Genomic DNA, 23,954 nt, shown 5'->3' on the forward strand with positions numbered 1-23,954 from the left:
GAGGAGCCAGTTGAGGTGGCTCGGGCATCTATACCGGATGCCTCCTGGATGCCTTCCTCGGGAGGTGTTCCAGGCACGTCCCACCGGGAGGAGGCCCAGGACACGGCCCAGGACACGCTGGAGGGACTATGTCTCTCGGCTGCCCTGGGAACGCCTTGGGCTCCCCCTGGAGGAGGTGTCTGGAGAGAGGGACGTCTGGGCGTTTCTGCTGAGTCTGCGGCCCCCGCGACCCGGTCCCGGATAAGCGGAAGACGACGAGTACGAGTACTTATCCTGGCCCATTCCAATGTGTGATCTGCTGAATACCACCCAGGTAAAGTAATTGTTAATTTAAAAAAAGGTCAAAATTGTCGTTTAACCGTCTTGAGGTGCAAGGAGCTCATGAAAACATACTCCTAAAGGTAAGAAATATCCTGCTGATGCCGTCTCCTTCCTGATCCCAGCGGGAATCCTCCTCTCTAGGTTTGGATATCATGCCAAAAACCACACTTTGGATCATTGCTAATGCATAAAGCAAAAACTCACACTTCTGCAGGGAATGTCTTAATAGACACAGCGCCTTGTTGGGAATAATTGCTCTTCTTCTGACCTTATTTAGAGCTACTGGGTCCTAACCTCTTCCTGATGAGCTTTTTGACACTGAGTAAGCCTGTTCGTCACACATGAAGAAAAATATACATGCCTAACACATCCGCAGTGTCTGTTTCCCTCTGATTCCCTTGGTTCATTTTCATTTTAACACCCTTGGCAAGCAGCACAGCTGACAAACAATGTTGTCGCTAAATTAGACTAGTTTCAATTTAAGAAAATTATTTTAATCAAATTGAAAAAAGCGATTCAATGAAGACGCAGTGGGAGAATGACTCCATTTAATTGTGGAAAATGGCATCTTGTCTGGACCCACGGAAGTTGATAAACTTAATGCATTTGTGCTCGTGCAATTTTCTCCACACAAATAAAATCCTCCCTGCAGCTGCAAGCATAAAAGCTCTCAGCAGATGTAGAAAATCATCAAACACCGAAATGCATTTTAGAAATATCATGTTTTCTAAATTCATTCAGCCCTTGAGTCTCTGCAGGCAAAATCTGAGTCATTCAGCTAACCAGTCAAGGAGTCCAGGGGGTGAATTACAAGATGGAACGTAAAACAGTGGGCGTTATGCTTTTAAAAAAACTCAGTGCATTCAGTTAGTTAGCCTAATGAATTCCCACTTTTTTGTTTTACATCATATGAAAATCCTTTCAATGAGAGTGACCGGGGGTTTTCTCCAGCTGCATAATCACCCAGCTGGCTGAAAGAAGTCTCATATACTTTTACCTTGCTTACAAGAAAGACAATGTCAGCTATTTATAAATAAATTCTCGTTCTGAAATACATAAAATGTCTTGAGGTGCGAGTTGCTTGTCTGTAAAGCAGCAGACGGCAGGTTGGTTACCCATGCAGACACCCCAATTAATTAACTAGGTAACAGAGACACCCCGTGTCACTCTATACAGAGTTGAATGACAAAAAAAGTATCACATAGTTTATATAATAATCATGTTTATTGGAAAGCTAATGCTGAATTTCGTGGTTGTTTATTCTTGGGTTTTTGCTTAAATCTATGCATCAAAACCTCTTCAAATAAATATATAGATTAAATAACAGTGCTCTAACTGTAATAATCAACATATTTTAGCAGAAGTAAAAATAACCTTTCTTTTCTGCTTTACATAAAGTAATTGGATCATGTTGCAGATTTGTGTTTTGCAGTTTTGTGTAAATACTATGTTATTTTACTTGAGATTAATAAAAACTGTACTATCAAATATGGTATCTCAACTTAAAATTGGTTAATTTTTATTTAACTGCGATGGCACTAAATATGTTAACCTAGTCCTGGAACGTATGCATATTCTGGCAGGAGAACATTTCTACCACCATTATGGTAGCTAGACTGCACTTTGTTTTAGCTCAATTTATTTACATTTCTATAAGACAGTACAGAGAAGCTCAATAACATATACAGATGAAATAAATAAATTTAATAATAACCTGATGTTTATCTGTAATTCCAGCATTTTTATTTTGTGAATGATGATTATATGTCTGACATATCAAAAGCTTTATAACTTCCTTGTTATTTGTGCTATCTTGATATGGCAGAAACAACTGAAATGTTCTTGCTTTCCACTCTTTCCCATTTCAAGGTCTATCAGTCAATTAGACACAGACTCTCTTAAGATTTCACTTTAAACCTTTGCATGTATGGTTGCCCCTATTCATTTTCCTATTCAGATTTTACACTCACCATGTCTGTGCAATGACCAGAGCAGCGGGGCGCTGGGGTCGTGTGTCCATCCGCACAGGCCGTGGTCAAAGTCACACACCCCAATAGATGAGGGAGCGGTGGCTGTTGTTGGAGCAGTGGGGAGGTAAAAGGCAGAGTAAGAGCCAGAGCCGAAGGGGAGATGGGAATATGTGGTTATTATCCTTCAATCAAGCCTCTGGGTTGTGTTTTACCTGTAGTTGTGATGGGGACTGTGGTGGTTTCTGGGCTAGGAGGCAGAGTCGGTGTGACAGTGTCGGCAGGAGTGCTGATTTCTGCAGAAAAACACAGAACACAAGTGGGATCAGGATGGTTGGGATCGGAAATGATAAGCTCTTAAAGAAGAGCTACACAATTTTGGAAGTCAGAACTCGGACCTAGGAAACCAAGGGAGAATGTCATTTACTGTGTTTAGTGATCATTCTAACTATTAATAGCAATAAGAGCCAATGATAATGCATTGCTCTGCATTTTATACCAAACACTGTAGCAACTATCAGTTTGTCCTGTTTGTTCAACCGATTTTGTCAGACACAAACCATTACAATGAAAAATAAACTGTCTATTAAGGCAGCTTTGCTATGTTTTACATTTATGGTGGCCATATTGGATTTTTAGCAAATGGTTTATGAGATACCTCTGAGTCTCCAATGTTGCAGTTATTTTTCGAACTTGAGATTCAGGTTTGTGAGTACCAAGCGTATGTATAGGTATAATTTATTTCATTAAACCTTATGCTTGGGGTATGGTGACACAGAGGCCAACTTTTCTCATTCAGTCTTCAAAATGATAGACAAGAGAACATTTCACAGATGTGCATCGATGTTCATAAGTTAGAAAATGGCCACAGGAAAATAGGCATTCACCAAAACTAGCCCATGTTTACAGTCAGAGCAATAATTAAAAATTTTAAACACAGTTTAAGTTTAAAGAGCTGTAAATATCTGCTTTTAAGCAGATCTAAACAGTAATTTAAGGATATGCATTAACTTAGAGCCTAAACTTAAAACTGCTCCTGCTGTTTTCTCCTGCCAGAGGCATGAAGAGACCGAAAGCCCCTGAAACACCCAAGAGGGCCTCTGTCATGTTTTGTCTACAAGCTTAGGCGTCAGTATCTGTCTAAGACGCATACTGGCCAAAATGTGCATACACATACAGACACACATGTCTGACACTAAAGCTGATGGATGGATGTGTCTAACCAACTCCCCTCGACCTTGGATGGGATGATCACACTCTGAGACCAATCTCTGGCTGTCAGCATGGCTCCAGCACACACATATATAAACCGATGCTCAATCCACCACTCTGCTGTCTTCAGATGTGTGTGTGCGAGCAAATCTCTTCTTTTTTCATAACGTCCATGCACATGGACAAAATATAGCAGAAACAGTGAAAGGTAAAGCTGCTGACACACCTTTTCCTATCTTCCATGTATGCTGGTGTGTTGTAAAACATGGGGGTGTAAATGTGAGGAAATGAAGAGGATTTTGTGGAACATTATGTCCTGTCACGTCTGTGTGATGCTTCTTTTAAATATTTTGTGGCAGTAGTGGCCTTTGTCACAGTCATCAGGCATTAAATGGGCAGAGAGAGAAGGAGGAAGTGGGAAGACATGCAGGAAAAGTTGCAAGGTCAGGAATCAAACGATGGATGGCTGCCTGAAGGACTAATATCTTTAGTAATATGGGGCGCACACCCTACGGTGATGCCAGATGCTTTCAATGTTATGAATAGTGAGTGTGTGGAATTCACAGTGTTCTGCTGCTTCATGACAGTGTATGTTATTTTCACTGTGTTGTCACCATTTTAATTTATTTAAAATGTTTTTGTCATTCCTAAATGTTCCAGTTCATCAGACAAATTTGATATCAGACAAAGATAACTTGATTAAATCAAGTGATTTCTTTTATTAAGGGAAAGTGGCTATCCAAACTTACCTAGTCCTGTGTGAAGTATATAATAGCCTCTAAACCTAATAACTGGTTCTGCTACCATTGGGGGCAACAACTGCTTTTTAGATTGTTGTGGAGGGATTTTGGGTTACATTTTTTTGCAGAATTGTTTAAGCCATCTTCTCGTCATCTCTTTTATATTGTTAAATCATGAACAAACCCCTTAAGTGATGCGAGTGAGGTCTGCAGTGCTTCGGATCTTGTTCTGGGTTCTTTTATGACCTCTTGGATGATTCCTTGATGCCCTCCTGAAGTATTTTTGGCCTGACCTGGGAAGGTTCACCACTGTTTCATTGTGTCTACATTTGTGAATAATGGCTCTCATAGTGATTACCAAAGCTTTAGAAATGGCCTTATAACACTTTTAATTTGTTTTTTCATATTCTATTTAAGATTGGGGGATTATATGTTGCTTTTTGAGTTCTTCATGCCTACTTCATGTTGTCAGACAAGTTCTATTCAATTGGCATCAGGTCTTCCCCCGCCATTCAACGAGGGTATTAGATTTTTAATCATCAATGTATAGAAAGGCTTGCCCTGCGATGGACTGGCGACTTGTCCAGGGTGTACCCTGCCTCTCGCCCATAGACTGCTGGAGGTAGGCACCAGCTCCCCCGCGACCCACTATGGAATAAGCGGTAGAAAATGACTGACTGACTGTATAAAAAGGCCACAGTGCACTCATTAAAAAAACTAAGATATGTGCACAAACACACATGTGGAGCAGGCTGCAGCTGGAATGTAAAGTGGGAGTGTTATTAGGAGCAGATGGGTCAACCTTGGTGCAATTACACAGAGGTTTAGGTCAGGTCTCAACCAAAGCTTTACATTTATCGTGTGAAAAAACTATGTAAGAGCTTTTCTCCTCCAATATCTGCAGCACGAAACAATTAGAAACATACTCAAAGGTTTTTCTGCTTCGCTTTCACTAAAGCAGAAACATCTTTTGACAAAAACGTCAAATTCTTGAGCATATCACATTTCACACTCCTTTGTCAGCTTTCCCTGCTTTGTCTCACTTAAGATGATCCAAACAACTTTGAGGCCTGGACGCCTGATGAGATCTCATATGAGCCGGTTTCCAAGGGAAACTGGCGCAGAAAACATGTGAGAGGAGGTGGAGTCGCACTGATTTACTGCACCGAACGCCAGTTAGTGCCACTCCAGCCTCTTGGTGGGACGTTTTCATCTCTCCTTGTGACTACCATTTAAAGACTGTGCAATGCAAGCACATTGCGATAGACAACTGGAAATGAGTGGAACGCTGCCCCAGCTGGGGAAAAGGCAAACATGAAAGGGGTCGTCCACAGCTGGCGACGGCTTCTGACATTAACCCAGCGTTAATGTCATGTCCTTTATGCCAGTCATTTTCCACCTAATGAGATGCTTATCGCTGCTGGGAAGGTAAAGGCAAGGAAAAGCAACTCTCTTCCAAACAGGCTTTTTTCCATCTCCTGCTCCCATCTATGTTTGTTTAGCCATTTTAGTCCTTTTTGACCTTTGAGTTCAATCTCAGGACAAAGTGTTAAAATAAACCAAGAGCCAACACCTGTGTTACTGGTGCGCACAACTGAACGCAAACACACACATACACACACACTTGTTTGAGTCCATTAAGAACTTGATGCTTTCAAAGGTCAGGCCCTGTCACGCTGTAAATGGGCTGACCTTTCCGGGGTCTGACAGAAGCGTCGAGGCCAATGCCACTGACTTGTGCATTCGTGTGCATGGAGAAAGACAGGATGTGTGATAACGTATGTGACCTGCCTTCCTTGCCTCGAGCACTGTGCTGGATGTGTCCGAGTGCAGTGCAGCGGAGAGGCCTTATAATGCAGGAAAAGTCCCTCTGCGGCAGAGTGCTGGCTGACATAACATGTCTGCAGCTGCAGGTGGTGATGCAAGTCATGATCATGCTGTGGGATGAGGCTCCAAACTCTTGAAGCTGGACTCAGGGAAGCAGCTTACCAAGGTAAAGCAGTTTAGATTTCTCTTTGTTTTTACATCTAAGCGTTTTCTTTTTCTCTTTCACACATGGAGAGTTAGTACGGTCCAGCACTAAAAGACATAGCTCACTCCCAAAGAATCTGACTCAGCAATATGTCAGAAGAGGAAGAAACAAAATCCTCAATTATGTAGAAAGCCTTTCTGTAAATCTCTTCCTGGCACTCCCAGGCACAGTCAAACACTGATAAATGTACACACATTCCTATCCCAGAGGAACGAAATGGGAAAAAGAAGTAGGGGTGAGCTTTAGTGGTTTATCCCCACACATTTTGGTACAGTGCATTGTTGTGTTTCTGACGGACAGACGTAAGGAAGAATGGATGGATGGATTGATGAATGCATGGATGGATGAATGGAGCAATAATTGATGGACCCTCAAACCTCAGAGGAAGCAGGAAATTGTTATTGGCCAGTAAATAAGTCAGTTCGGTGAATCTCGAAAACAAACTTCATTCTCACTGCTTGTCATTAGTCAACAGGCCGATATGGAGTGCGCTGAACAAATCTCCCTCCTCAGACAATGTCTAGTCACCGTGGAAACGCTGATGCGCTGATTGTGTAGCCTAGAGAAAAGTTCAAGTCTTGACACTGAGTTCCCCCTAGGGGGCATTGCCCGCTCTAAGAGAACCACTGCTGCAAAGTAAATGTTCCCCTTAAAAGTGTTCTTGCTCTTTCACTCCAAATATATCAAGGAACATGAAAATTAGTCTTTTCTTAAAAGCTTTGGTGGTTTTGAAAGTCTTTAAATTATTCTTGCGTGTCATGACACAGATCTGTTGTTTTAAACTGTGAAGTAATATTGAGACAAAGAGGGGGAACAGAATCTTATGCTTTTAGTTTCACTACATTTTCTAAAGTGCTGTTTTGTTTTGGGCCTCATATAAATACTAATTAAGGAAAAGTGGGTTAGCTTCATGGGCTTCGCTGTATTAACTAGGATTTTAAAAGGAAACTGAAGCATATATCCAGGCTAAGACACAAAAGGTTTAAATTATAGGTTTGTACATGAATGTGTGAGGTCTTCTCTTTTGAATTATCTACCTATATTCTTTATTGTTCTGCAAAGATTCCACTCCTGAGATTATAAATATCTAATTTAAGGAGTATGCAAGCTAAAAACAAAAAATACTGTTATAGCAGAGGCACTCTGTATGAGGCAGCAGTGCAGGAACATGGAAAAAAGGTGCGAGTGATGATGAGTAACAGGAGAACGAGGGGAAGGAGAGGAAAAACAGGCGAGGCATGGTAACCAAAAGAGAACAAAAACATTTACAGACCCACGCACCGGGCCTCAGGCTGGGAAAGGAAAGAACCGTAACCATCTGCAGAGGCGAGGCAGAGAGAACTCATCCTGCCTGGCTGTGGTGGGTGCTGATAAGTTAAAACATGGTCTGGATGGAGGGAGAAATATGTTTGTTTCATCAGCCTGAATCACATAAGTAAGTACAGTGAAGACATCACTGAGCGGTCTGAGCTGAAGGGGAAATAAATGATTGCACAGGATGTCAGCAGCGGTCCATTATCCCAGCTGAATTGGTGGTGGTGCGTAAAGAAGTTGCGACTGTTAAACGTTCTGCATGCCACATTTTGCCAAAGCCTTTAGTCTTTCTCATGAATGTAAACATCTGTATCAAAGTGTTCATCTCATTTTGCCTTCTTCTTTCTGGTTCCTGCTTGTTGATCAAATGCGCTCCTGCCTGGTGTTTTTTTCCCTTGTCAGTCAGCAGTTAATTTAAAACACATTGTTTCCTGTGTTTTGCTAGACTTTAGGAGGGGATGGAGGTACAGTGCCTTGCAGTATTCATAACCGTTACAACCATAAGCCTTAATATAAGTAGAACATAAGCGTACATTAGAAAGAAAGGAACAGTTTTTCAAATACAAATCTGAATGTTTGCCATGCGTTTGTATTCGTCCCCCTGAGTCAGTACTTTGTAGAACCCCCTTTTACTACAACTACAGCTGCTGGTACTTTGCCTACAACTCCTTTGCACATCTAGAGTCTGACGTTTTTGCCCTTTTCTCTTTGCAAAACGGTAAAGCTGTACCAGATTAGACAGAGAGCCTCTGGAAAAGTCAGTTTTAAAGTCTTTTTAAGTTCAGGACTTTGACTGGGCCATTCCTTTTCATTCTCCCAAGACTGTATTTTCCTTCATTCGTTTTATCAGCTATGACGAGCATCACTGTCCCTGTTGAAGAAATGCATCCCCACAGCATGATGCTTCACCACGTTTAGCCATGGGCATGGTGAGTTTAGGGTGACGTACATCATCAGTTATCCTTTTGGTCTCATCTGACCAGAGCACCTACGTCCACATTTTTGCCGTGTCCCCTACATGACTTCCTGAAACTAGTTGGTTGCACTGGACTTTATTTGGTGGATGCCAATAAAAAAAACTGAAGAATGAGATAAAATGAAAAGATTTAATGGATGTGGAGAGTTTTGCGAGCCCAGTAGAATTAGTGCAAAAGTGATTGGAGTGATGTATCTTTGCGTAGTTATGAATCCTAACCGCCTAAACAGATGCTAAAGGAAATGCAAAGATACAAACAGACCCAAATGACCCTGATGAAAAGCATCTTCAATCCCAGTCAGCACATATGGACCCAGTTCTTGTTCGGCTGATTGTTTAGTAAATATGTGTCAGGCTCTGTGCGTGTCAAGCTACACAGCCGCCCTGTTCAGGCGCAGCAGAGGGAGTGGTAAACAGCAACAGTCCGTGTGTGTGTGTGTGTGTGTGTGTCAGTGAGAGTGTGTTTGTCTCTGATGGAGCACAAAGATCACATCTGGCCAACAGACCATGCTGGAAAGTGAACAAACCGGCGCTCTCACTTGCTGAAGATGCATTCCGGCAAAACAAACCTTGTTCAGATCCCTGCAGAGCTTTATGCTTGTAGAAGCTCAGAAAAGGAATTCAGCTCCTTTAGGTGGAACAATACAAACGCTTCCCCATCTCCCAGCGAATACTCTGTCTCTTCTCACCTCAGGCAGCCTCTAATGACTCTCATGCATATCTAATGTGAGCCACCTTCCTCAAGGTCCATTCAGTCCTGCCTTGATCATTTTAATTCAGTACAATGTGGAATCCTGCAGGCAGCAAATGATAAAAAAGAAAAGATCTGGTGTCACACAAGAAGAGGCAGAAAGACATCCTACCTGGAAGGTTGCACCCCAGGATCTCCACTCTCATTCCAATCCCTCCTGGGGACCACCTCTCTGGATACAGCCTAATGTACTGCGCTACCGTCTCCTCAAAATGGCGAAGTTCTGGGGTGTCGTATTGTGTGTTCCCCTCAAATATCTGCACAAAAATATAAATCACTGAACTCACATGTATAGGAACGTCTCAGAGGATAACCTTCCATTAGCTTTCCACCTTCACCCACCTTAGGTTGGCTGGTCATGGCGTCCATGATGAAGTTCCAGTCTTTTGCATTCAGGCTGTGTGCAACTTTGTACTTCCTGACATAGGCCCGGTTGTCTGTGGCAGGTCCAGTGCTTGGGTCTCCTCCACGCGCTCCCTGGGTAATAACTCCACGGACTGTCTTGGGAACACCAAGGTCCACCTGGATAAAGGAGATTTACCATCTGTGAACATAGGTTTATAAGTCCTACAACATATTCTCGGTTGGATTTAGGTCTAGATTTCCCTGTCCCTGCTCAAGAAAAAGTATCAATACAGCATGATGTGGCCGCCACCATGTTTAACCATGGGAATGGTGTTCAGTTTGGGTCTCACCTGAACAGAGCACCTTCTTTCACATGCTTGCTGTGGCCCTTATATATTTACCCCATTAGGGCTGCACAATGTTAGAAAATATTGCAACAATATTGGTAAATATTGCGATCAGTTGCGATAGACGCCTGTGGTCTTCTTTTTTCTCTTTCTCATCTGTGCTTCCATCACTCTGATACCTTTAGTATTTTGGGCAATATCATTTGTGAGACCCTGTCCAACTGGCTAAATATTACATTAGCATGTAAAACACAAGCTCATAAAACTTGAAATATATGTTTGCCAACAGTTATTCTACTCCAAACAGCCCTTTGCTTTTTGAATAATGTAAAACCACCACCATATAATATCTGAAAAACGCCACCATTCCAAATGCACAATAACTAGGACTCAACACCATCTTTTACCTGGAGCCACTCCTCTCCAGCCAGCGGCTGCGTAGGTGCAGGGAACCAGCCCGAGTGACTTGCCACAAGCCGGGCCGTGCTGGGATTCCACATCACGTCCCTGCTGGATGATACCGAGATCTGGGCATCAGGGAGCAGGCCGGACATCAAGCCCTGCAGGTCCGAGCACGGAGTGTCTGGAGTAGAAAGCAGAGGAGGCCAGAGATTACTTCGGTTGCAAAGGATCGATGGAGAAGACTTAAAGCGCTGCTACGCATATTCCCACTAGTCAGCGGTTAAGTTCTGCCGCAGGATGGTACTCCTCGCCGATAAGCTTTAAGACCTTAGACTGGAGGAAACAGGAGACCCCTAACCCATTAGTGAGATAAAAGTGCATGTTAACTCCGCTGCTGCTTTGCATTCATACATTTCACATCTCGCGCTGATTTTTAAGTATCTTTTAATGTTGCTCATGCATTGTTTCTGTAACTGTACAGCACTCATAATGTGCTGTGTCAAAACACAAAGAAATGAGACTCATTCGTATATAGATGTGCAAGTAACTGGCTCAGGGAATATTCATGAGGAGGAAATATGGGATTAAGCGAAGGTAAAGGTATAATACAAGGTGCTAGGAGGAAGGAAAGTGGAGAAAAGGCATGAGAAGAAGAGCTGCAGGCTTGGAGGGAGCGCAAAATGTAGAGATGAAACGTCTGCAGAGAAAAACAGCAGGAGAGGGAAGATGGAGAGCGCTGGTGCCAGATAGGCATGGAGGGTTTTTTGAGAGGTATCGAGAGCTTGAAGAAGAGGAACAAAGACATTGAGGGAAACAAAGAACTGGTGGGAAGATGGGAGCATGGGGAGATGTTAGTTGTACTGATGGTTTAAGGGAACACAAATCAAACTTTCATGCTGTTATGTCACTGCAAATGCAGGGCCATATAAATAATGGATAAAACTTACAGGATGAGCGGGTTTACGTGTGTCTGTGTACATTTCAGATAGGAGCACATGGCTTTTTGAGGTCATCGGCTATGTTTAGAAGTCATCTTTATGCGCCAGGTTGTACTTGTGCTGTATGAGCTAATAGCTGTTTCAATAGCAGCTGTTGAGGCTGAACTGAATCATGGTTTCTGATGTAAGAGTGAACAGAGAGCCATGAATGATTGAGCAGTACTCGTTCCCCCGATCCGCAGGAGCTCACGGAGCGAAGAGGAAGCTTCAAAAAGAGTTTCTAAACCATGAGAGAATTTTTTTAAAGTCAGAGGGAGGGGAGGGAGGTGCTCAGGGAGTTGGAAACAGAAAGCGTGCATGGAGAAAAAGTAGAGGAGCATCGCAAGATTAAAATGACACTTGGTGGTACCTCCAGAGGAACAGAGAAGGCTTTCTTTTAATCAGCTTAAAGCTGGCTATATTTAGAAGATTGCATTTTGAATATGCAGGAATCTAAATGCACATGTTGGATCCTATTTTCTTTTAATTTTCTTTAATTAACTTTGCATTGCGCACTAGTTGTTCTTACTAGAAAAGCATAAAGCAGTGAGTGGGAGAAAAAAATCTGAATAACAGGTTTGTCCACAAAATTACTGAAATAGTGCTATTATTATTATTAATCTACATGCCCACTAATGTTTGTAATATTATACAATTTGCACCAGATGTCATTTAGTGATTCTGTATCTATATAATTAAATGTTATTACCTTAGCTCCTCCTGTATGGAGGTGTTACTCAGCAACATAGGCACATATAAGTTGTATACATACGATTTGGTCACTTTATGCAATTAAATTAACACAGTCTAAAGAAAGATGATTCATATGATAACATTTTTCTTTACAAAGAAACTTCAGGAAATTAACCTGTGATCTGGCATCCATAGAGCTCAAATCTGAGTGCGATTCCATTCTTCCAGGTCTGAGGCCGGATCCGAACGAAGCGGGCCAAAACTGGCTGCCGGACGCGGTTCAGGACCACCTCAGCTGGGTCTGTGTTGGCATGAAAGATCTGTGGGAAACGAGGAGAAAATACGGCATCAGAGGGGAGATGGTAGACACACATTTACACACGTCTTGCTTTAACACCCTCCCACTGGGCGCAGTTTCACTCGGCTTCACACGCACAGTGGCAGGCTGGACAAAGCAGAGACAACCCAAACACAGATCCGGTGTCAGCATCCCAGCTGTCGATGTGTTCCCAGGTCAGGGGTTCAGCGCTGGGAGAACCCACTAAATATTTTTTCTCTTTTTCACCTCCATGCTCACACGCATGCAAACGCTGCCAACTGAACACATTGGTGGCCTCAGGAAACCTGCGGGAGACGTGACCTGACACGACCGAATGCAGGAAGTCTCTCCAGGTGGGCAGGATGTCAGTGAAATTCACTTCCTAAGGCGTCCACCTAAAAGCATCAACATTCACCATTTCTCCTTGAACACTCCCTTCCGCCCATTTGCTGTTAGGTTTGGGCAGTCAGGTCAGAGGGAAGATGTAACCAGGGTGGTTGTGTTTCTTCCTGTTTTGGTTGGAAAATTGACCTGAGATCGACTGCAATGTAGGAGATCATAACTCCCAGCTCATATGTATGAATAACTTCCCATTTTTTTCTTTCGTCTCCAAATCCTCTCCCCGCTTCTTTGTCATCTCATTTATTTCTCGAACCCTCTCCTTCCAGACCGCACTGTTGATGTCTGTTCACACCTCCTCCTTCCTCGCCTCTTCCTTTTGTTGGCGGCTACTAACTGAAACCACATAGGCAGACACAGGAAAACCACAGGAACTCACATGAACCCACACATACATCCTACACCCTCAGATAAGCAGAGGAAGTGCCTTTTAACTGACTGTTAACTGTCATTCACCCTCTATCTGTTTGTGGTTGATCGTGGCGGCTGATAGTCGAGCTGCTGTTAATATAGCATCAAAACACATGCCGTTGTGGCCTCGACGCACAATAACAAAGAGAAGGGAGAGACAACAGCTACAAGCGGATGAATTAAAGAATAAAGGCATCATCGTTCAAAAAAAAGCTCCCTACATGATTTTTCTTTTACATTAATCTGAGTACAACATGATCAAACATAAACACACAGCCTCCCACAGCCTGAAAACTCAAAGTAAATACACTTAATTGGCAAAAGTATTCTCTCATTTTCACATGAGCTCATCCCATACGATGTCAACCCACCCTTTGCAGCTACAGCAGCTTTAACTGTTTTGTAAAGGTTTTCCACAAGGCTTAGAAATGTGTGTTTATAGATCTTTTTCTCCATTCTTCCAGAAGTGCATATCTGAGGTCGGACACTGATGTTGGATAAGAAGTCCTGGATTTTGTTCTAATGGGTTGAAATCAGGTTAGTCAAGCTGGATATTGCTTGTCATGCTGAAACAAGAAGAGCTATCCCAAAACTGCTCCCATGAAGTAGCAAACATCCTATTATAGTACCATGCTGGAATTTACTGAGCTCCTGAGAGCTTTCACAAATGTTTGTTCAAGCCTTGGTGTTGGGAGTTTACACATCTGGGACTACGAAAGTGAAACACCTCAATCCCATGATTTAGCAAATATATTTTCTTTTTTTTACGTCAATGGCCCTTTCTTATGATTTCTAATAAAAAAAGCACACTGTGACATGCGAAGGGATCCGTACACCTTGATCTTGAACATTTTGTTACATTAACACAGCAAACCTGAACAACCGTTGACCAGCCTTCCTTTTCCCCTCTGAGGAAAAAGATCGCCACAGCATCATGCCGCCGTCACCATGTCCCACAGCATGTTTTTCCATGAGTATGGTGATTTTATCCAAGTAAATGGACATTAATGCATATGCAGGCCACACTTTCCAGATTTGTATCAGCCATTAATTATTCTCCTTCCACTTCACAATTATGCCCAACTTTGTGTTGGTCTTTCATATAAAATCCTAATGAAATATATTAAACTTTTTGGTTGTACTGTGACAAAGTGTGAAAATGTCCAAGAGGTTAGCAAAACTCCCTCACTTCCTAAAATAATAGTTCAGAAATTTCATACTCTTCTGCCTCCTGAGCGTTTTCTATTTAAAATCCTACTCAAGGGGTGTTATTTGATTTTGGGCATGGCCTGATTTAATCAAGTGCAGCTGACACTGGTAATACAAAGCAGCGTGAATGTTTGAACAGATAACAGGGCTATCACTGCTGTATCTCGTGCTGGATGGAGGGATAGGCAGTTGCTGTGTTTAACTGAGAGGCACAACAGCCGATGCAGGTTCTTATAGGGGTTATGTAAACTCTTATGCACGCTCACAAGGAGACAAGAGTGTGATGAAAGATCAACTGTCCACTGTCTCTCCCACTTCCATGAATCCCAAAACCATGGCTGAGAGCATGAGAAAACAGAAAATGACTACAGGGAGGCTTGGATGTCCTCAGAAGAATATTTAAAACCAGATGAAATGGGTAAGGGGGAGTAGGCAAAAAGAAAAGGTTGAATGGACGGCAGGTTATATGAGTAGAGGAATGTAGGACAGGAGGCAGGGAGCGGTGTTGAAGAGGAACAACAAACAGATTCATTGTTGAAACAGGAAATGTTCTATCCAAGCATTTATCTCCTCACCCAAATTCTGTGAAATTTCCTTAGTTCCGCAGTGACTTACAGGGAAAACAGCATAATTTAGGTACTGGAACAAAACGCCCAACTCCTTGGAGTAGTGTGTAAATAGTCCAAATCTTTGCATGATGAGACACATATTTAAAGAAAGAATCATGATAGTTAAAAACAAGCACAACCACCAGCTGGCTGCAGTGCAGCCAGCTGCAATTTCCTTTGTTGTCGTCTTTGGAGTAAAGTTGGGAATGTGTCCAAAACCTCTCTTATTCACAAACAGAACAAGTTGTTAAAAATCAGCTCTAAAGATGCTTGTCTTTATTTCTGAATGTAAGCTACAGTACATTGAAAGCATTTATATGGTTAAAGATTACTTCTCTTTTAGCAATTGTGTCACATTTAAAAATGTAGATCCTCAAATTAATTTTAATATCAGGCAGAGATGTGAGTAAATACAGAGAGAAAGTTAATATTTTTGGTTCAATTTTACTAGCCACACGCAGGCCTGATTAATGACAGAGCTGTAGAATCAAAAACACACTTGAATAGAGCCTCTATGACTACAGGAAGTAGGCTTAAAGATGTTAAAAAGCAACACATTAGCTCATTTTCCAAAACAAATTAAGAACATATTAGAAACAAAAATAATCATCAACCTCTATCAGTTTGGAGGGAGAAGTAAACAATTCTAAGACTTAAGGCATTATTTATACATGAAGAAAACATGGAATGGTGGTGAATCTGCCAAAGATTGGCTGGCCTGCTAACATTACTCCAAGAATGCATCAACGGCTCATCCAGGAGGTAACAGAAGAACCCAGAACAACTTCTAAAGCACTGCAGGCCCCACTTTTCTCAGTTAAGGTAAGAGTTCATGACTGAATAACGAGAAAGAAACTAGGCAAAATGGCACCCATGGGATTTCAAGGTCAAAACCACTGCTGACCAAAGAGAACACAAAGTCAAAGATCATCGCGATGAACTCAAAGACTTTTGGTAAAAGATCCTGTGGACTGACGGCAAAAAAGTTTAACTTTCTGGAATGTGTGAGAATTTGGCATAAAACCAACAGAGCATCATGCGTAGAGTCAGATATGGTGGTGATAGTGTGGTGGTCTGGGCCTGCTCTGCTGTCTCAGGACCTGGGTGACTTGTTGTAAATGTTGTATTAATGAATTCTGCCCTCTACCAGAATATCCAGAAGGAGAATAAACCTTAAATAAACCTTTTGGAGCGGCCTAGTCAGAATCTGGACTCAGATCCGATTGAGATGCTGTGCATGCTTTGAATGCCCTCCAGTGTGGCTGAGTTACAACAATTCTGCAAAGAAGAGTGGGACAAAATTCTTCTACATGCTCATTGTGTGAATGTTTAGAAAAACAAACAGAATAAATCTATAATAAGGCTAAAATGTTTCATGGTACTGTAAGGACCACAGAGAACTTTGGGCTGAGAACTTCGTCCCCTCTCAGTCTTCTGTGTCCAATTCACTTCCTCCCCACTATTGTCAGGATACCTGAGAGGTCACTCATTTGACTCTTAACCCACTGCTTTAAGGTTAAAGGTTAATGGCATCAGGAAGCAGATGGTTGCTCATTGACTATCTTGTTGATAGCGTGAATACTTTTTAACTGAGTAGGAATGAAGGCGCAGATTGAAATGCTGCTGGTGGTAAAACAAAAGTAGGTGCAACATCCATCTGTTCATGTGTTCTGTTATGAGGAGCGGGGTTTGAGACAGTGTGTGGTCTGATCCACCTCTGTAATCTGCCAGACAACAACCCTGGGTCTCTAGGATATCCGCCCCTCACGTGACCTGCCACTGAGGTAGGCTTAATAATTGATGCTGTCGTGTTGTGTCTCGCTGTGTGGAGGGTCATGAAATTATAACGAAGAACCCCCATTACACACACACAGCCGTGACGGCAGCAGTAAGTGGGGGTCAGACTTGTTTGTGCATCAGGAGTATTTAAGTATTGATGACCCTTCTGAGAAGGAGGTCACCAAGAATGGTGTGTCTGTTTCCCAGAATCAACCTTGTGGACCAGCTAATGGAGAGGGGAAGCTTTTGTTTTGCTTTTTGAAGTAAGGAATAGCTGGATGTGTACTTTTCTTGATTTAGTCATGAGTCGTCTCCATTTCAGCGCATCGTGTTTTTCTTCGAGCTGACACCACCAGTGGGAGATGTGAGAAGTTCAGCAGAAGACATTAGTCTTTCAGCATTTTTTCACTCTCATCTTACTCCACTGATTACACATCCTGTCCATTACACCTCTCATTCCCCCTTTGGCTCTTCTTCATAAAGTTGTCAGCAGAATGGAACAACGTCCAGGTGACTGCAATTGGATTTTCTGTGATAGAGCAACAAAAAGTTGAACATAATTGTACAGTGAAAAGTAAATTACACTACTTTTAAAACAATGTTTTCAAAAAGGACTAAAAATGGGGGAAGCATTTGTATAAAGTCTTTTGCAGCATCCCTATAGCATAATGCTGCCACTACCACGGTGTGTTCATAGTGATGTGCTGTGTTAGTTTGTCTTACATGCAGGCCAAAAGGTTAGAAAAGTCTGACGACTGTGGCATACAGACTTGGACTTTATGTGATGTACCAAAACAAATTAAGTGGAAGAAAACATTATACTTTGTTTTCAACATTTTGTATGATTAAAATCTGAAAACTGGCATGCACATGTATCTAAAACCATTCTATTGTAGCTATGGCTGCTTGGTTGGTGTCCTGCTGGATGGTGAACGTCTGCTCCAGTCTCCTGCAGTATCCCCACAGCAAGATGCTGCGACTACTATGTTTAACTGCAGCAATAGTTTGTTCAAACAGATGTGCAGTGTTAGTTTTTCCACACCACATACCATTTTGAATTTAGGTCAGAAAGTTCAGGACTTGCAATCTCAGTGTGTATGAAAGTTTGACAGTGATCCTTTGGTCAAGACTTGGTGCGGATGTTATCAATTGTCACTAACTGCACCTGTATGCCAATGTAAATTTAATTATGATTGTTGTATTATGCATGAGCATGCAAGCAAAGCTTGTGTGTTTGTTTGGTTCTGTCGGTTTGCAGCTCACCGTGATTGGATGAGCAGGCTGAAATGCTGTGTGGGCTGTTTTTTCCCCCCTTCGCTTGCTCAGGGTTACTTGATGTGTGTGACAAATTTAGCACAACCTCACGACACTTTTCAGCAACACAAAGCTTGTTTAGCACCAGGGGCTGCTGGGACCTTCCCTCACAGACGCTGACAGATGACAGTGTGTGTTTTTCATGTTAATTAGTGTGGGCACGCTCGTGTGTCTGCGTTGGAAAGCAAAAAAAAAGGGAAAAAAGTGAGTGCATGCTTGTATCTTACAGTATGTGTGAGTTGGTGAGAAATGCAAATCCTGAGTGAGTTAGCATCTCATCAAGTAATGAGGTGCATATGTGAGCTGTGTGACTTTGATTAAACAAGTCACCTGAGCGTTAAACTGAGATTGTGTTGGCATGCAGAAAATTTGTGAAAAGAAATCACAAATACACAAAGGCTTATTGTGGGTGTGACTCTAGAGGCGGCATCATGGAGGTGTTTTTCGTTCCCTTACTGTAGTTTTGTTCTTTACATAAGTAACAGTTATCTTTCTGTCTGTTTTTAGCTTCTTAAAATCTGGCTTCCTGTCCTGATAATTAATGCTCCCATTTCCTGACAAACACAGTGAGGTAAGGACTGGAAAGCTGCTCCTATTAATCAATGTAATTCCATATCTGATGCGCAGGCACACTCGCACACACACGCACAATCCATAAGCCATGTTAACATAAAGCCCACTGTTAAATGACAGTTAGAAGAGCCAAATCCCAGTCATTACAGGAACCCCTGATGAGAACTGAGCTTCAACCACTTAAGGCTCTTTGGGGGCTAACTGGGGGCTTGTGCAGCACGACTGGTGGATTAGCAGTCACGGAAGATTCTGCCCTGGCCAAAGGGGAATGCCATGGGCCCTGACCAACAAGGAGTGGAGTGTACTCGCTGGTTTTTAGTATTAAACAATAAATCCAGAATCGAACCATTCTAGAGCAATGGTTCTAACACTAAGGTATGTGTATCACTCTTGGTACTTAGACCTCTGAGGGAAATTTACATATGAACTATTTATGGTAAGCATATTAAGCACTGTAAGCTAAATGTTGATGTAAAGCAAAACCTTAGAGATTGTCAAAAAGACAAGTGGTTAAATGTCTTTATAATCTTGGCTCAAAGTGGTACCATCTTGGAGAATATTTCCTCAACCCCAAAGGGCCTTACATATTTCTTATGTTTTTCCTTTTTTGTAACACTTAAAAGTTTGTTTTTTGGTCTGAAACATTTATGTCAGACAAAGATAACCGAAGTAAATACAAGAAACCTTTTTCAAATGACGATTTAAATTTAGGGGAAAAGCTTTCCAAACCAGCTTGGCTCTGTGTAAAAATAGAAATGCCCCACTAGTTCAAATCATGAATTAACCTTATTTACCACATTTCTTGGTTCAATTTCAATAGCCACATAGAGGCCTGAGTACTGCCAAGACATGTGAAATCAATAAATCACTTAAGCAGAACCTGTCTGACAACTTGACGTAGGCTAAAAGTTTTCAAAACACAAAACTTCATAGCCTGATCTAAACGAATTCAAGAACAGATGAGGGGGCAGGACAGTTATCCTAACCACACTAGCAGGTTCACCTCTGATGATAAAAACATTAAAAAACAGAAGGTGAATGGCGTAGTCAAAGTCTGGATTCAAATATAATTAGGTTTGAAGCATGACCTTAAACAGACCTTTCATGCTAGAAAACGTTAAACTCCTTGAGAACCGCTGTACTCAGGCAAGAATCCTTCTCAGCCATGAGGTTCATATTGAAACTGTCATCATTTCTTTATTTTCATCAAAAACAGATGTCATGGTTGTCATTTGATGGAGGTTATATAAAGAGACATGCCTAAGAAAGCAAAACTTCCTTCAGCTTGGAGCAACACAGAAGTGGTTTTGATCGCCATCGAGTCACACCTATATTTCCTTTCAAAAACCACAATTTGCTAACTTTTATCGATCTTCTTGAGTCACGCTGCACCTCTGCATTCGGAAAGCTGAAAACAATTTTCATAATGCCTGCGATATCAATCCTAAATGCTTGCTGATGCTTCTGTCTGAATCCATACACACACACACACACATATATATATATATATATATATATATATATATATATATATATATATATATGCCTGCACTTACTCGCACATCTCCAGACAGGAAGATCAGCCAGAGGTCATTTAAATGGGTAGGGGGCTGGGGGGTGTCTGTGGATTGAGTGGGATGGTGCTTGTGGAAGGAGCAGGGACATCTGTGGGCTCTAATAAATTACACAGATGTTGACTTTTAAGTCAAATCCACATTTTGGTCAATAATCTCTACATCAAATACCCCCCACTGGCACCATCCAAACCAATCACGGTCACGCACAGAAGGGGGGGCCTGGTCCGTATGGGTTAGACTATGCGGATTAAGTCCCCCTCGACCCCACACCCTCCTCTTCTTCCCACTCAGTTTTTCTGCTTAAAATCCACAGCGGCTTTAAGCATGAAATGAGGGGAAAGAGTCGGAATCCCCCAAGAGACGGGTGGTCACACAGCAGCCTCTGCTGTCTACAGAACATTACACACAAAGCAAAAAGATATAAGGCTCCATCAAAGCACTGAACAACACCAATGTCACACATAAATCGCACCTGGCACGACTCCAAAGGTTTCACAACCGCAGGTGTCTGTTTATGTCTGAGCATTAACTTCAGAGAGATCATGAATCCAAAACGCAGATAAGAGCACACAGAGGATTTCATTGTTCTTCTTTATCCCATCTCTCCCCCTTTCGGCTTGTTTCACTCGTCTTTCTACCTCATCACTGGGGTCATGACTCAGGTTCACAAACGGTTGTAGAAGGGGAACAACGCCATCAGGAATGTTGCATCAGTTGACATGACTGCCTTTGTTACTGAGGAAGTTTTCTGAATTTACAGTCTTGTTGTTTACAAGAGAGACTAACTCTGGTATTTGGAAACTTTTTAGTTGGAAACAGGGCTCTGTTTATCTGACAGATTAACGGAGCCCTACCCTTAACACACTCATGGAGGTAACACTTTGTAAAAAAAAAAAAAAATCATTTAGCTAGCTTAAAATGGCAGATCTGTAAAGCAGCTGACTGCAGGCTGGCTACCTGTGCAGATAGCCCTACTCATGATCCGAGTAATGTCAGCTTTTTTGGTTTACTTTTCTTACTCTCATCAAAACAATATATTATCCAGTGTAACTAGAACCGGAAAGCTATTACAGAATTTAGCTGTTTTTTTTCTATACCTTTTACTCATATTTTTTGCTTTAGCAAACACTTTCCTGATAAAATTTAAGGCTTTTTGGGACCATGATAAATAATTTCAAAACTTGTCTCATCTTTGCCGACTCCGTGTTGTAAAATGTCTCCAAATCTCTCAGACTCTGAGGATGTATCTTCAGGCCACTTAGTGTCCAGCAGACAAAAAAAATATTTATGTCAGGGTTTCCAACCTTTAGATGTGTCTCTGGGCCAACACAACCGAATCAGATGGCTATATTGCACCCTAAGCAGTTCTTCAAAGACCAGCTAACAATACAATTAATGGATTGAGGTGTGTTGAAAAAACACCGGCCCTTAAGGACTGGAGTTTGATTTAGGTGGTAAACTTAATCCACCTTGAGAAAAACCTTAGTTCCACCTGAATTAAAGTAACCCTACAGCGATACTGGGAAACGGTGCTGTTTTTACTTAATCATTGTACTTGGAGCATCTTACCCAAGTCCATGTCCAGTAAAGTTTATTTGCTAAATGGAGATGTGCATAATAAAGACAAACCTTGTGGTTTTTGCCGTGCCGGTACACCATCCAGTCCTCCCCATTGGTGCTGACCTCCAGTTTGAAGGTTGTGACGTAGTATGACTTCTGAGTCTCTTTCGATATGGCCCCCTGTGTGGCTATCCCAGTCAAAACCTTGAGGAAGTGGAGGTCAACCTGAAAGGTTTTAGAAGAAATGATTGCCACATTTGTTTATAAAAAAATGTCCAAATGACGCAAAAAAACAAAAAACAAAGCAGACGCCACTCCATCCACCCAGATCTGTTTGTTTTTATAGCTGGTGCCAAACGCCGTTGAGCTGGATGTCACGCTATGATTCTAAACTGAAGGCATGCAAATAAGAAATCCAAAGATGATTTTAATGTGCAAAAGCATAACACAAAGGAGGTGAAGAGAGGACAAAAAGAAAGGTCACAGATTTAAGTTTGGATAGCCTATGAAAAGGTACAGTGCAGCAGTTGCACCTGTAAGTTATTAAAACTGACCTATTTAGGAGAGAGAGCACAACTGATGCAGATACCAGAGATGTTGCTGCTGTCTGCATGTTGCGCAGACAGGAATTAGACGCATACTGTTCCCTACTGCTGAGGAAACTGAGGAGAGCATGTCTGTGCATTGTCATGTGTGTAAGGTGAAGGAGGCGGGAGGTAAAGATCAATGGCTCAGTGTTCGGATGCATTCCAGGAGAGCACCTTCATCAATCACAGGCGTCTCGCTGCTCTCCTCGGTTCATGCATACGCGTGCGTGTTGGCGACAGCAAAGATTGAAAGTGCAGAAGAACTTCCTTATCATCGGTTTACAGTTCCTCCATTTCCCGTGTGTGTGCTTGTGTACAAGCATGTGTGTGTCCTGCAGTATATGAGATACTGTTGTATATTCCATCTTTTCCTCACCAAGACAAATTTATTACCCTCAACAAAATGATCTTTAAGGTCACTTCATGGCTGGAATTCATTTTGTGTTTGAGCTTTGATTTCATAAGGAAAATACGGCGAATAAACACCTGTATAAACTCCTTGTTGCTGTCCTCTGAAGGCGTCCAGGCGTTGTCATCGTTGTTGAGGCGGGCCTGCCGTGGCAACCAGCGGTTGTCGTAGAAGGTAGTTGAAGCCGTGATTTGGTCGTCGCTGATCTTTCCCGACTCCATGCCTAACGCCATGCTACAGTGGAATGCTAATAAAGAGAAGAGAGGGAGGGAACGGGAAATAGATTACATTTTTCATTAATACTGAAAGAAAGACATAAAAAGGAAAAGTATTTATACCCCTTAAACTTTTTCACGTTACAGCTACAAACTTCAACTCTGGCCGGCTTCCCATCCCCACAGCATGAGGCTGCCACTAGGGTCAGGGTCACATAAAAAAAGGTCAAAAGGTTCCATTTTCATAAGGAATGATCAGAACACCTTATTCCACTTGTTTGCTAGGGTTTAAGTCTTGTGGTTGGTTTATTTCTGTGACCGTAATGTGACAGAGGTGTTCAAGGGGTGTGAATAGGTTTGAAAGGCACTGCAACTGAGAGAGAGCAGCAGGTGAGCTGAGGTAAACTAGGGTGAAGTTAATTTATGTTCTAAACGAAAACAGGTCAAGTCTGCCTCTAAGAAAAGAGCAAAATATGCTAAGAGTGAGTGAGAAAAAGCATCAAACCTCAAATAGCATTAAAGCAGGTAAAGCTGAGAATACTGAGAGGGTGAGAAGAGGGTAAGATGAAGAGCGAGAGGAAACAAACAGTTAGGAGGAGTTATCCTGCACTCACAGCCGGTGACTTCTTTGTGAGTGATGTTGTAGCGTGCAGAGAAGCCGTCTTTGGCCACGGCCATGTCTGTGTGGAAGGAGAGGGACAGCAGGCCGGAGGATGACTGGATCTCTGGTGGGATCTTTGTCCCACAGTACCGGCCAATCAGAGGAGACGCTATAGGAGACAAATGAAAGAGATTAAAACCTTCAGTTTTTTTTTTTACTTTAAAGGTTTCCAGGAGCCATTCTACTTCAGTAAGTGTTGTCTAATGAGTCACAGCATGCCACCCCCTCACCACCTCTTCCTCCTATCATTCCCAAC

General features: G+C 42.2%; 1 protein-coding gene across 2 annotated transcripts in view; it reads right to left on the minus strand.

Moving 5' to 3' along the window:
- The window catches only part of nrp2a (neuropilin 2a), a 73,371-nt gene that overhangs the window by 16,587 nt on the left and 32,830 nt on the right, over positions 1-23,954 (minus strand). For both annotated transcript variants that reach the window (XM_047355097.1, XM_047355098.1), the window contains exons 5-13: positions 23,652-23,807; positions 22,900-23,069; positions 21,896-22,051; positions 12,253-12,397; positions 10,413-10,588; positions 9,656-9,835; positions 9,426-9,570; positions 2,504-2,584; positions 2,292-2,393 (exon numbers count right to left, since the gene is read on the minus strand). In XM_047355097.1, the coding sequence (XP_047211053.1) occupies positions 2,292-2,393; positions 2,504-2,584; positions 9,426-9,570; positions 9,656-9,835; positions 10,413-10,588; positions 12,253-12,397; positions 21,896-22,051; positions 22,900-23,069; positions 23,652-23,807 (1,311 nt within the window). The remainder of the gene's footprint in view (positions 1-2,291; positions 2,394-2,503; positions 2,585-9,425; positions 9,571-9,655; positions 9,836-10,412; positions 10,589-12,252; positions 12,398-21,895; positions 22,052-22,899; positions 23,070-23,651; positions 23,808-23,954) is intronic.

The sequence above is a fragment of the Girardinichthys multiradiatus genome, chromosome 24 (genome assembly GCF_021462225.1).
Source record: "Girardinichthys multiradiatus isolate DD_20200921_A chromosome 24, DD_fGirMul_XY1, whole genome shotgun sequence".
Classification (NCBI taxonomy): domain Eukaryota; kingdom Metazoa; phylum Chordata; class Actinopteri; order Cyprinodontiformes; family Goodeidae; genus Girardinichthys; species Girardinichthys multiradiatus.